Source organism: Aptenodytes patagonicus, chromosome 6 (genome assembly GCF_965638725.1).
Source record: "Aptenodytes patagonicus chromosome 6, bAptPat1.pri.cur, whole genome shotgun sequence".
Classification (NCBI taxonomy): Eukaryota; Metazoa; Chordata; class Aves; order Sphenisciformes; family Spheniscidae; genus Aptenodytes; species Aptenodytes patagonicus.
In genome coordinates this window covers 74456197-74469929 of record NC_134954.1, presented here as the reverse complement: position 1 = coordinate 74469929, position 13733 = coordinate 74456197, and the positions used below count along the sequence as shown (strand labels likewise).

The following is a 13733-nucleotide window of genomic DNA, read 5'->3' as shown; positions in this document are numbered from 1 at the left end:
TCTTGCAGATTGAACTTATTCTTTTGGTAACAGATGATATTACAGAGAGTTTTTCAGTAGCCAGTTGTTAAATCTGCATATGCTAAATAAAGCATTGTTTGTAATTGTGCACATCTTTAATATACACAGAAATAGACATATTTATCTCCTTTTTTTAAAAGCTGACATCCTTACAGATGTAACTTTTCACCAATATTTGTGCATGCAGGAAACATGCAATTTCTTCCGCTTTTGTCATAGGTTATTGTTACTAATGATAGTGCAGTCCAGCTGCATTGATGTATCAATACTAGGATTGGAGTTAATTTTGAAGGAGTATGCATCTCTCTGTGTGCCTGAGTGCCCTAAACAACTGTGCAAGGGGTGTTAAACATATGAATAGTCTGTGTTTCAAGTTATCGTACAAAATGATTAGAGTTTTATTTAAGTAAGTGTGGTGTGTTTTGCTTTTTTAAAGGATGTTTCTTTTCTTTTCACAGAAAATGTACAGACTTTCATTTGAAGAATCTAGGAAGAAAGGGTATGATCTCAGAGCTGATGCTATCCCTATTAAAGCTGCCAAAGCTTCTAGGGATATTGCTAGTGATGTAAGTTCCTGAAAGAAAAAATGATTCATTTCAGATATTGTAAAACATTCATTTCTTGACACAATTCAATTTTATATGCCTATTATATGAAGTCTCTTTTTTCTCTTGCTTGTAAATAATTCTGACATATTGGATATATATTCTAATACATTTTCTAACAGGGTTAAAGAACAATTTCTGTGTTAGAAAGGTAAGGAGATATATGAGAGACTCTTAGAAAAAAAATAAGGGAGTTCGTTCCTCCGTGTGATGGTGCTTGAATACTTTATAAATGTATGTTGTATATTTGTAGTTTAGACAGAATGTTCAGGGATTATTCTTAGAAATATTTGAAAAGAACAGATATGGACTTAAATTATTTTCACTGCTGCAGTACAGTTATCTTTATTCCTTTGGTGAAAGTCCCATTAAATTTCTTGGTGCAGAGAATACAAGCTTCTGGAATCAGGACCATTCTGAAATCCTTTGTGTATCAGGGAATTGCTGAGATTCCCTGAGAGAGTGGTGAAGTTAGGGCTAAGGACATGTTATTTAGCCCACCATTATTTTTTTTTTACAACATAGGGGATGTTGCAGCCACTGCAAAGTCAATTTGCTCTGTCACTGCTCTAAGTCTGAGGGGAAGATACGTCCATTCTGAGTTCTCTCCAAGCAGTAAGCAGTGAAGGAAAAAGGAATTGATACTTGGTCTGTGTAGTTCATTGTCCAGGGTTGATTAGAGATTGAGGAAGGGATTAAGAATTTGAACCATTGGTTTTATTAAACAAACAAATGCAAAAGGTCTTGGGAAGTGTCTTGAATTTTTTAATCATTTGAATAAGTGAACCTAATGGAAGTAATGATGAGATCTTTGATTTTATGGTTAGTCTTTAGATATGAACTCAAGTATTCTGAGTATGGTGCAGACTACCATGAAAATAGTTACCTAAGCCAAATATTGGATGCAGGATAGCAATAGTAACAGACAACTGTGTGGGTTAATGTACCCTGGTTCTAGTGTTTGTGATACCCATATTAGGTCTAAGATGAGCTGTCTCTAAACTATAGTGTGAAAAGAATAAAAAGTGCACTTTTTCCGAAGAACTGTCTTCAGCAAACTAGATCTTATGTGTTCCTTTGCCTTTTGCTTTCTGTCAGTATGTGTCATATTTTCATTGTGTCATTTATAATGAGATTAGAAAGCAATTGAACCCCGGGTTACACTGAACCTTATGCAGGAGCAGAATAAACTATTGTAAGGAAATTTCATTTACTAAGAAAATATTTTAAATATACTGCTTTTAAAAGGGATGCTAGACATCTGTTTTGCTTTAGAGTGCACCCTAAGAGTTGGTGGACAAAGCCACCACCTCTATATGCTTTGTGATGTTTTCTTAACAATGTAAAAATCTTATTTTAATCTAAGTTTTGGGATTTTTTTCCTTACAAGATAGATATTGCTTATTAAACACATGAAGTAGAATTAAAGTCTCTGTCTCTGTTCTCTTTACAGTACAAATACAAATTAGGTTATGAACAAGACAAGGGAAAACTTGTAGGCTTCCGCAGCCTTCAGGATGATCCCAAACTTGTCCATTATATGCAAGTGGCTAAGATGCAGTCTGATCGTGAATACAAGAAAGCTTATGAGATGAGCAAGACACATTACCAAACGCCTTCTGATACACTCAGCATTGTGGCAGCTAAGGAGGCACAAGATCGTGTAACCAATACTAACTACAAACGACTGATTCACAACTATATGCTTCTGCCAGATGCAATGAGTTTAGAACTGTACAGAAACATGAATCAGATACAAAGTGACGTAAGTTTCTGTTTTCTTTCTGTCATTCACAGCTGTGACTTTTTTTTCCTGTTTTTCATTATGGCTGTGTTTTGGAAACAACGGAATTATTTTGTATGAGCCATTTATAAATTGTAAACTTTCCTTTTGTGTTCTGTTTGGCAGAATGAGTACAAGCAGGATTACAATGAGTGGTTCAAGGGTGTTGGTTGGAGTCCTGCTGGTTCTCTGGATGTGGAGAAATCTAGGAAAGCCACAGAAATTGCAAGTGATCGGAATTACCGCCAGCACCCCAGCATGTTCCCCTTTACAAAACAGAATGATGCCATGGACATGGTCCTTGCAAAGCAGAATGCAAATATAATGAACAAAGTGAGTATTTATGGGGAAAATTAGGCAGACATTCACATATAATCCATTTCAAGAAACAGTCTGTAAGTCTCTGTCACCACCTTTATGTAGCAGTGTTTCCCTGGGAAAAACAACTGTCACTTACAGGTTCCTCTTTTTTCATTTTTTTTCTCAATGAAACACTCAGTTACTGATAAATAGCATCGGTTAAATAAATCTTTTCTCATTTTTCTCATTGCTACCTCTCCAACCTCTATTCTTCTCATTCTTGTATAGAAATTACTGGCCCTGAAAATCTTGATAGTTGGGCTTCATTAGAAGCAAGACTGGATCCTAATTCAGCTGATTCTGGATTAGGTCATTACATAGTAAAATAAATCTAAGTCAGCACCTTCATCTTTTTACCCATCCGTATCCAAAGTGTGCCAATGGAAGGGTGAAAGCCATCCTTTGTCATTTAAATTAACACATCTGATGTTACTTTTTCAATAGCATGCTTATACTCAAGCTTGGGAGAAGGATAAAATTCAAGTTCATGTGATGCCAGATACACCAGATATTCTACAAGCAAAACAGAACAAGGCGAACTACAGTCAGGTAGAGTTTTTTAATACTTCCTATTACATTTTAAATTAATATCTACTTTCTTCAAATTTAAAGGTGCCTCCCATTTCAAAAGAAGTAATTAATTTGTATAAATTGGAAGAAACGGAATGGGGATTTAGAACAGAGGCAAGAATTTTTATGTGAGTAATATTTCCAGAGTAGCAATAAGTACCATCTTCAGGCTAGCAAAGTAACAGCCTAAATTACATTATAATATATGGAAAATATAAGTCCTGTTTTTGAAATCTAGATATGCATAGTCCATACGCTATGCTTACCATAGAAATCAATCATGTTAAAAATTCTTTACTATAAAATTACAAGTTCATTGTATATATTTTTAACTTAGCATATGGGAAAAGAAATACATGCAGTGATTCTAACTTTTCTATCAGCTTTCAAATATGAGAAAGTGACAATTGTGCCAGTATAAAATACTAGGTTTTGCTTTGCATGATTGCTCAGAGGCAAATCTTTGACTTGCAAGTGCTGGTACTTAAAATCAACTGTGCACAAACTGAATTGACCATTAAATGGCTACATTACAGCCTTATTAATTAAAATTTTGTTAAGCCAATTGAAAAGTTTTCAGTTATCCCAGATGTATATATTTCAAATTCCCCAGATATGTTTCAAATCCCCAAGACAAGCAATAGTAGGAAGCTGCTGCAGTAAAGAAAAACTATTTAATCACTGGCCTAAGACTTGGAAGACGTGTGTTCTTTGCTTATCAGTTCCCCATTTCTCAGTTCCCATTTTAGTAGCCCTTCTCTCATAACTGAAGCCTGTGAGGTGACCAGAATTTGGTAATATGGATCATTAGCATATCTAAATAGAAGGTGACATACGTGTTACTAAGACTTTTTAATTAATATTGTTTTCAATTTTAGAAACTATACAAGCTTGGCTGGGAGGAAATGATAAAGAAAGGCTATGACCTCACACCTGAAGCCATTTCAGTCAAAGCTGCCAAAGCTTCAAGGGACATTGCAAGTGACGTAAGCAACATTTCTAATTCAATATGACATGCACTTTATCTAGATGCTATAACTCTGCTATATACAGAGTCGCACTAGATCCAGATACACCTCTCTGCTAAGGTGTGGCTTGGAGTAAAAAGCAAAATTGCTGACAAAACTCTTTCCTGATCTGTTCTTGTCAGTGAAGAAAACAATTTAAGAAGGGTTGCTCTGGCATCTTGACAATTCCAAAGATTGTGGTCCATCCATGAAGTGGCTAGTCATACAAAGTTAGGATTTGTCTGCTCTTTTGGATGTTACATTTTCAGAGCAGCAGCAAATTTGGTCCAATTAGCTGATCCCAGTGCCTGTACTGAGAAATCCTCCTTACAACTCTGAAATAGACGTGGTGACACATGTATTGCTGTTATCATCACTTGGTATGAATACAACTCCTGCATTTATGGAAGAGATTTTATTAATCATTAGGAAATGTTTCCAATGCTTAAGCATCTGCATTTTTCATTGCTATTTATTTTATTCATCAAAATATTTCAGTATGTCAGCCTTTGGGAGTTTTGAACAGTATGACTATATGAATCAGATGGCACAGGAGACCATTCTTATAGCCATGCACTCTTCCTCTCCAGGGACTCTGTTCATTCCCAGGGAGAGCATTCACTGTCACCAAGTGATGCACATTAATCAAGGGGCTACTAAACCTTTACATGAGGTGCCATAACAAGTTGCTCATTTCTGGCAGGACAATTGGTAATGAGAAATATTGAACTGAATGACTATATTGATATTTTGCTTATATATTTTACCATTGTCTGTTTCTTACTGTAATTTCAATAACGCAACCTTTATAATTTTAGTACAAGTACAAAGAAGGTTACCGCAAGCAGCAGGGACATCACATTGGATTCCGCAGCTTACAAGATGATCCTAAGATGATGTGGTCTATGCAAGTAGCTAAGATGCAGAGTGAGAGGGAGTACAAGAAAGATTTTGAAAAGTGGAAGACAAAGTTTAATATGCCCGTGGATATGTTAGGCTTCCTTCTGGCTAAGAAATGTCAGGAACTGGTTAGTGATATAGACTACAAACAGATGCTACACCGCTGGACTTGTCTGCCAGACCAGAATGATGTCACCCAGGCAAAGAGGGTCTACGAACTACAGAGTGATGTAAGCTTCCTCTGGATTTACCTAATTTATTTTTTTGTAGGATATTTACTGCTTATTGAAAAGTATCTTTAATAACTCTCTTTTGATGTCAGTATAGATCAGACTGAAGCTGAAATACCAGCTAGTCTTTTAATATGGTTTAATAAATGAACAGGGAAATAATCTGCTATGGTTTTGAATTTTTTCCTTGACAGAATGTGTATAAGTCAGATCTACAATGGCTCAGAGGCCTTGGATGGAGTCCTTTGGGATCTTTGGAATCTGAAAAGAACAAGAAAGCTTCTGAAATACTGAGTGAAAAGAAGTACCGGCAGCACCCAGACACTATTAAGTTCACAAGTATCCCAGATGCCATGGATATCATTTTAGCAAAATCTAATGCCAAAAATAGAAGTGATGTAAGTTGCCTCTAGAGACAGAACATGTGATTCAATAAATGAATACGTTAGTATACATTCGTTAAAAAGATCTCCATATCAGAACATGTGCTTAAAATATACAAATATCAGATGTTTGCAATCAGTGCCTTACTGCTCAGTTGTCAAGAAGTACTAGGCCTTGTTCAAAAGATTAAGGTATTTAGTGCTGTATAACTTACTCAGTAATAACTGCAAATAAGGCCCTTTACTATGTAGTATGTAAATGTATTGTCGTAATACTGTTTTCTTGACATTTCATGGATGTAAAGAAAAAAAAAAGGTATTTCAGTAAGAAGTTGTATTATTTTATTTTAATATCTTGCGTTGTTTACATCGCTCATGCTTGCATAGTACATCTTTGCTTTGCTATTATAGAGAAAAGGTAAACTGAATTTACTGCTATGCATGTGAGCCTTCTATCAGACAAGGTATTTTTGTTTGTGTCTCTTTTCAGATACTGTATAGAGAAGCTTGGGACAAGGACAAGACTCAGGTTCACATCATGCCTGATACTCCTGAAATTTTGCTGGCTAAATCAAACTTAATTAACACAAGTGATGTAAGTGTGTCTCTACAATGTTTCTTTCATGGAATTTGGAATTTACCCATTGTGGCTTTAGTTTAAAATGCAGTAGAGTAATTCTGCAATTCAAACAGCTGTAAGCACACCTGTGATCTTTTCATGTGAAAATTGTTATGCACTGGGAAGCCTGAGTGGAATTGCTAAAATATAAAGTGGAAGCAGAGTTGCTAGAATATAAAAAATACCAAGAAAATATTCACAAGTTAGCAGTTTTCTCTTTCATCCTACTGATCTTATTAACATTGTAGATATGTGTTCAGTACTTTTTAGTAAGCCTGTCATTCTTGTTAAAATGCCTGATTATATTGAATTGCCTCTTTAGAATTACATAGGATTATGTAATTTACATCAAATTCCTGCCTATAATGGAACAAATATAGACTACATGCAAAGGTAAAGAAATGTTAGCAGCTCTATCATAAGAACCCAAGAAGACAAAAATAATTGCAATTGAAATTGGGTGTAGAGAATCATGGGGTTTTATTTTTCACCTATGTAGAAGACTCTATGAATCATTCAGATTAATATCTTAAGTAAAAGAAAATTTTGATCTTGAATGAGTTAATCAGAAAACATAGAGATAGTAATTTTTAAACATTTTTTATCATCAGTTACAAAATACACATTATTAAAAGCAAGCCATGGAATTTAATTTGATGAATGAAACTGTGTTTGAAATCTCATACTCTCTAGAGAGCTTTATTTGCAATAATTACTTTGAATCCTTCTCCAACAGAAACATTACAAATTAGGATATGAAGAGCTGAAGAGGAAAGGCTACGATCTTCCTCCTGATGCTATACCCCTCAAGTCAGCAAAGGCATCCAGAGACATAGCTAGTGAAGTAAGTCTTACAGAGTGAAAATAATAGTGGGGCATAGAGCTGGTACACACTTTTGGATAAAGATGTTTTTTAAAAGGAGCAGATGTCTAAAATTTTAAGTCTTATATTGCTACCCCCCCCCCCCCAGGTTGTATAATTCTTAATGGTGTAAAGTTAATTAAATTAAATACAAAAATTTACAATGAGATAGTATATAACTATTAAAAAAATCAGTTAATATTTTCTGGACATGCAATAAAAACACCAAAAATGTTGGAAAAATACACAAAAAAAATTCAAATATATTTCATATGTAAGTGTTAACCACTATCTTACCAACAGAGAAATTTAAATTGCAGCTTGAAAAGAGGTGATAATTGTTGTTTCTGCATTCAATTAGTACCAATACAAAACTGCGTACCGAAAGCAGCTTGGCCACCACATAGGGGCCCGTAACATAGAGGATGATCCGAAGATGGTGTGGTCGATGCACGTGGCCAAGATCCAGAGTGACAGGGAGTACAAGAAAGCCTTTGAGAAGACGAAGACACACTTCAGTAGCCCAGTGGACATGCTGGGAATCGTGTTGGCCAAGAAATGTCAGGAGTTGGTCAGCGACATTGATTACAAGCACCCTCTGCATCGGTGGACCTGTCTGCCGGACCAGAACGATGTTGTACAAGCCAGGAAAGCGTACGACCTGCAGAGTGATGTAAGTTATTCTTTACTGGCAGTGTGGAAACCAGCAGTCTGTCTTGTGTTCTGCTCCACTGTTGGAGAAGGTCCGGGTGGGGAGCATGTAAGTCTAGGCTGATGCTGTGAGACTGTGTTGTAGCCGTACTATCTTGCTGAGAGTTGATGTCGTGAATGGCCTGGGATGAAGTTTGCGTGGGGTCATACTTTACGGTCACAGAAGAGTCCTGTCTTGCCTTGAGCATTGTGGGGGGAGACTTGTGGCAGGTGGCTAGAGTTCTGTATGGCAGGGGAAGGGCAACGGAGTCAAATATTTTCTTTTGGAGGACCAAGAGCGGGCAAAGGCAAGCCACGTGTGCAGTGGTGAGTGGTATGAAGAGCATTAGGTGATGCGGTATAAGGCTCCTCCTGTGCCACTGCCAGCTGGAGATTGCCACATGGGGCAGGTCTTTTCCAGGGAGACTAAGAAGATGGTGAGGGAGGGTTTGTGGATTGCTTGGCACGTGCTTGTGCTGTGGTAGGCATGGGGAGCCAGGTTGTGGGGGGCTGAGCTTAATGGGAGTCCCTTTTGTGGTGGCTGGTGGGTTGACCCAGGGGAACGTGTTTTGGTAGGCAGAGCTTGCCACGGTTGGAGGAGTGGCTGCGTGGAGCAAGGAGGTTGCTGAGCTGCTTTGTGTCCTTGCTGTCCTTTCAGAATGTGTACAAGTCCGACCTTCTGTGGCTGAGGGGCATTGGCTGGTCCCCAAGTGGTTCGCTGGACGATGAGAAGAATAAGAGGGCGAGCCTCATCCTGAGTGACAAGGGGTATCGGCAACACCCGGACACCATCAAATTCACGAGCATTCCTGACTCGATGCCTATGGTGCTGGCAAAGCACAACTCTGAAATTATGAACCAAGTGAGATTTCCTTGTGTGTGCAACCTGAAGGAAACGAGTGCATTTCCCAGGACTTTGGGCTCTCTCCTTCCAGGGCCTGGGTTTTGCAAAGTGGGGTATTGCGTCCTTTGCATCCGGGATTTGTGTTCCTTGTTTTAGACCAAATTCTATTTTGTGTGGTTGGAGCGGTGACTGGGTGCAGTGTGGAAAAGCAAAGGGTGAAGCGTTAGAAAGTTTTGGGACAGGAAAAGGCATTCCTGAGTCAGTGCGAAGTAGAGGCCCCTTGCTTCAGTTTGTTGAGCTAGCTTGCTCTGTGAGTTTGTTGCCCGGTGCTTGCGTGATCGTATTTCACGTTGTGTACTCATTTTTCCAGCGCTCGTACACATCAGCCTGGGAGAAAGATAAAACCAGCGTTCACATTATGCCGGATACACCTGGTATTTTGCTAGCCCAGCAGAACCAAATGAACTTCAGTGAGGTAGGTGTTTGAGCTGGGGTTAAGTGTGCGTCCCTGGACGCTGCTGTGGCCTGGGAAGAAGTGTTGCTTGAGGGGAGTGCTTGTTTTTCCTTCAGAAACTGTACAAGCTTGCGATGGAGGAAGAGAAGAAAAAGGGCTACGACATGCGGGCAGATGCCATTCCTATCAAGTCTGCTAAAGCTTCCAGAGACATTGCAAGTGATGTAAGTACACAGGAGCCCTTGGCGGCACGCCCTATCAGACAGTTCCCAGGTGCTTGCAGTTGAAGCCCAGGGTTTGCAACCTTAGCCAAATGGAGGCTACCCAGCACTTGCCTGTCATTACCATTCAGCTAGTCCGTAAACGTGTTGGTTCTGGAGGGTCTGCGTGTAGCTGTCCCTGCCTGTTATAGGTGTGTGGTGTTGCAAGGGAATGTGTAGCCAGGGTGGAGAGAGTAACAGCAGGAGCTGGGTGATGGACATAATCCAAAGCAGTGTCCCTCCTGGGCTTGTGGCAGCGTCTCCTTAGGCAACAGACTGGACTTTTGAGGTCGTGTGCTGCCTTCAGTACTGCCAGTCTGCACACCCGTAATGTTGCAGGTACACAGCTGAGCTGGACATTAGGAAAGAAAACCCAAACCAAGTTTTGTGTTACGACCGGGGCATTTATCGTTTCTGTCTGGACTGGGGGCAGGTCCTGTCACTGTAGGCCAGTCATTACTGTGCCCCAGAGTATCTCTTCAGGGCTTAGCTCTGCAGTAGCTGACTTTACTCTCTTATGCCAGGTTCTGTAGTTCGGGTTTATTCCCTTACTGTAAGGAGATGAGTTCAATCTCTCCACAGTTTTACTTGACATTTCAGTAAGAGGCAAGGGAAAAAGTGTTGTGTTGCCCCTTGCCACTTCCCAAGCTTAGTGGCTGTAGGTCTGCAGCTGAGGACACACACGGGGCTGGGAGAATAAGACTCCTGAGCACTGTGCAGGAGGGCCTGGTGCAGCGGAGTGTGTCAGCTGCTGTGGGCTGTGTGGGTGAGTGCAGTCAGGGCTGTGCAGGATGAGGCCCAGGTTGCCTGCTGGAGCGGTCCGGGGGTTTTCCCTGAGTTTTGCATCCCAGCTGCAGAGCTGGCCTCTCCGTGGGGATGCTTAGGTTGTGTGGAGACCCTGTCTGCTGTCATGCATCGCTCCTGGTTCCCAAGCTACCTTGGTTGGAGTTGCCGTCTGGGCCTCCATGTGCCTCCTGTGGCCCAGCGTAGGCATGGGGTGGGATGGAAGTGTAGGACACAGTAGGGATATGCTGTGCTTGGACGCCTCTTCACGTGGTGATCTTGCCAGGCTCCATTAGCAAAGCGCTCGCTCACAGGCACTGCTACAGAATAGTGTCAGAAGGGAGAACAGCTGGCCTGAAACTTACTGAGCTTCTTTAACCCTGCAGTACAAATACAAAGAAGGCTATCGCAAGCAGCTTGGCCACCACATAGGGGCCCGTAACATAGAGGATGATCCGAAGATGGTGTGGTCGATGCACGTGGCCAAGATCCAGAGTGACAGGGAGTACAAGAAAGCCTTTGAGAAGACGAAGACACACTTCAGTAGCCCAGTGGACATGCTGGGAATCGTGTTGGCCAAGAAATGTCAGGAGTTGGTCAGCGACATTGATTACAAGCACCCTCTGCATCGGTGGACCTGTCTGCCGGACCAGAACGATGTTGTACAAGCCAGGAAAGCGTACGACCTGCAGAGTGATGTAAGTTATTCTTTACTGGCAGTGTGGAAACCAGCAGTCTGTCTTGTGTTCTGCTCCGCTGTTGGAGAAGGTCCGGGTGGGGAGCATGTAAGTCTAGGCTGATGCTGTGAGACTGTGTTGTAGCCGTACTATCTTGCTGAGAGTTGATGTCGTGAATGGCCTGGGATGAAGTTTGCGTGGGGTCATACTTTACGGTCACAGAAGAGTCCTGTCTTGCCTTGAGCATTGTGGGGGGAGACTTGTGGCAGGTGGCTAGAGTTCTGTATGGCAGGGGAAGGGCAACGGAGTCAAATATTTTCTTTTGGAGGACCAAGAGCGGGCAAAGGCAAGCCACGTGTGCAGTGGTGAGTGGTATGAAGAGCATTAGGTGATGCGGTATAAGGCTCCTCCTGTGCCACTGCCAGCTGGAGATTGCCACATGGGGCAGGTCTTTTCCAGGGAGACTAAGAAGATGGTGAGGGAGGGTTTGTGGATTGCTTGGCACGTGCTTGTGCTGTGGTAGGCGTGGGGAGCCAGGTTGTGGGGGGCTGAGCTTAATGGGAGTCCCTTTTGTGGTGGCTGGTGGGTTGACCCAGGGGAACGTGTTTTGGTAGGCAGAGCTTGCCACGGTTGGAGGAGTGGCTGCGTGGAGCAAGGAGGTTGCTGAGCTGCTTTGTGTCCTTGCTGTCCTTTCAGAATGTGTACAAGTCCGACCTTCTGTGGCTGAGGGGCATTGGCTGGTCCCCAAGTGGTTCGCTGGACGATGAGAAGAATAAGAGGGCGAGCCTCATCCTGAGTGACAAGGGGTATCGGCAACACCCGGACACCATCAAATTCACGAGCATTCCTGACTCGATGCCTATGGTGCTGGCAAAGCACAACTCTGAAATTATGAACCAAGTGAGATTTCCTTGTGTGTGCAACCTGAAGGAAACGAGTGCATTTCCCAGGACTTTGGGCTCTCTCCTTCCAGGGCCTGGGTTTTGCAAAGTGGGGTATTGCGTCCTTTGCATCCGGGATTTGTGTTCCTTGTTTTAGACCAAATTCTATTTTGTGTGGTTGGAGCGGTGACTGGGTGCAGTGTGGAAAAGCAAAGGGTGAAGCGTTAGAAAGTTTTGGGACAGGAAAAGGCATTCCTGAGTCAGTGCGAAGTAGAGGCCCCTTGCTTCAGTTTGTTGAGCTAGCTTGCTCTGTGAGTTTGTTGCCCGGTGCTTGCGTGATCGTATTTCACGTTGTGTACTCATTTTTCCAGCGCTCGTACACATCAGCCTGGGAGAAAGATAAAACCAGCGTTCACATTATGCCGGATACACCTGGTATTTTGCTAGCCCAGCAGAACCAAATGAACTTCAGTGAGGTAGGTGTTTGAGCTGGGGTTAAGTGTGCGTCCCTGGACGCTGCTGTGGCCTGGGAAGAAGTGTTGCTTGAGGGGAGTGCTTGTTTTTCCTTCAGAAACTGTACAAGCTTGCGATGGAGGAAGAGAAGAAAAAGGGCTACGACATGCGGGCAGATGCCATTCCTATCAAGTCTGCTAAAGCTTCCAGAGACATTGCAAGTGATGTAAGTACACAGGAGCCCTTGGCGGCACGCCCTATCAGACAGTTCCCAGGTGCTTGCAGTTGAAGCCCAGGGTTTGCAACCTTAGCCAAATGGAGGCTACCCAGCACTTGCCTGTCATTACCATTCAGCTAGTCCGTAAATGTGTTGGTTCTGGAGGGTCTGCGTGTAGCTGTCCCTGCCTGTTATAGGTGTGTGGTGTTGCAAGGAAATGTGTAGCCAGGGTGGAGAGAGTAACAGCAGGAGCTGTTGGTGTCAGTCTTACTTGACATTGCAGAAAGAGGCGGCGGTAAATGTCATAGCATCATAGAATCATAGAATGTTTTGGCTTGGAAGGGACCTTAAAGATCATCTAGTTTCAACCCCCCTGCCATGGGCAAGGACACCTTCCACTAGACCAGGTTGCTCAAAGCCCCATCCTACCTGGCCTTGAACACTTTCAGGGATGGGGCATCCACAGTTTACCTGGCCAACCTGTTCCAGTGTCTCACCACCCTCATAGTGAAGTATTTCTTCCTTATATCTAATCTAAATCTACACTCTTTCAGTTTAAAACTGTTATCCCTCATCCTATCACTACATTCCCTGATAAAGAGTCCCTCCCCATCTTTCCTCTAGGCCCCCTTTAAGTACTGGAAGGCTGCTATAAGGTCTCCCCAGAACCTTCTCTTCTCTTCTCCAGGCTAAACAACCCTAAGTCTCTCAGCCTATCCTCATAGGGGAGGTGCTCCAGCCCCCTGATCATCTTTGTGGCCCTCCTCTGGACCTGCTCAAGCAAGTCCATGTCTGTCTTATGCTGGGGGCCTCAGCTGAACACAGTGCTGCAGGTGGGGTCTCATGAGATCGGAGCAGAGGGGCAGAATCTCTTCCCTCGACCTGCTGGCCACACTTCTTTTGATGCAGCCCAGGACATGGTTGGCTTTCTGGGCTGCAAGTGCACATTGCCAGCTCATACTCAGTTTTTCATCCACCAATACCCACAAGTCCTTCTCCGCTCTCAATCCACTTATAACCCAGTCTGTATCCATGTTTGGGATTGCCTTGACCCAGGTGCAGGACCTTGTACTTGGCCTTGTTGAACTTCATGAGGTTTGCACGGGCCCACCTTGCTAGCCTGTCAAGGTCCCT

General features: G+C 42.4%; 1 protein-coding gene across 34 annotated transcripts in view; it reads left to right on the top strand.

The window, feature by feature from the left end:
• The window catches only part of NEB (nebulin), a 134557-nt gene that overhangs the window by 34465 nt on the left and 86359 nt on the right, over window positions 1–13733 (top strand). For all 34 annotated transcript variants that reach the window (XM_076343159.1, XM_076343178.1, XM_076343177.1 and 31 more), the window contains 17 exons: window positions 480–587; window positions 2080–2391; window positions 2536–2742; window positions 3214–3318; window positions 4218–4325; window positions 5165–5476; window positions 5671–5874; window positions 6350–6454; window positions 7215–7322; window positions 7702–8013; window positions 8689–8892; window positions 9245–9349; window positions 9445–9552; window positions 10758–11069; window positions 11745–11948; window positions 12301–12405; window positions 12501–12608. In XM_076343159.1, coding sequence (XP_076199274.1) covers window positions 480–587; window positions 2080–2391; window positions 2536–2742; window positions 3214–3318; window positions 4218–4325; window positions 5165–5476; window positions 5671–5874; window positions 6350–6454; window positions 7215–7322; window positions 7702–8013; window positions 8689–8892; window positions 9245–9349; window positions 9445–9552; window positions 10758–11069; window positions 11745–11948; window positions 12301–12405; window positions 12501–12608 — 3027 coding nt within the window. The remainder of the gene's footprint in view (window positions 1–479; window positions 588–2079; window positions 2392–2535; window positions 2743–3213; window positions 3319–4217; window positions 4326–5164; window positions 5477–5670; window positions 5875–6349; window positions 6455–7214; window positions 7323–7701; window positions 8014–8688; window positions 8893–9244; window positions 9350–9444; window positions 9553–10757; window positions 11070–11744; window positions 11949–12300; window positions 12406–12500; window positions 12609–13733) is intronic.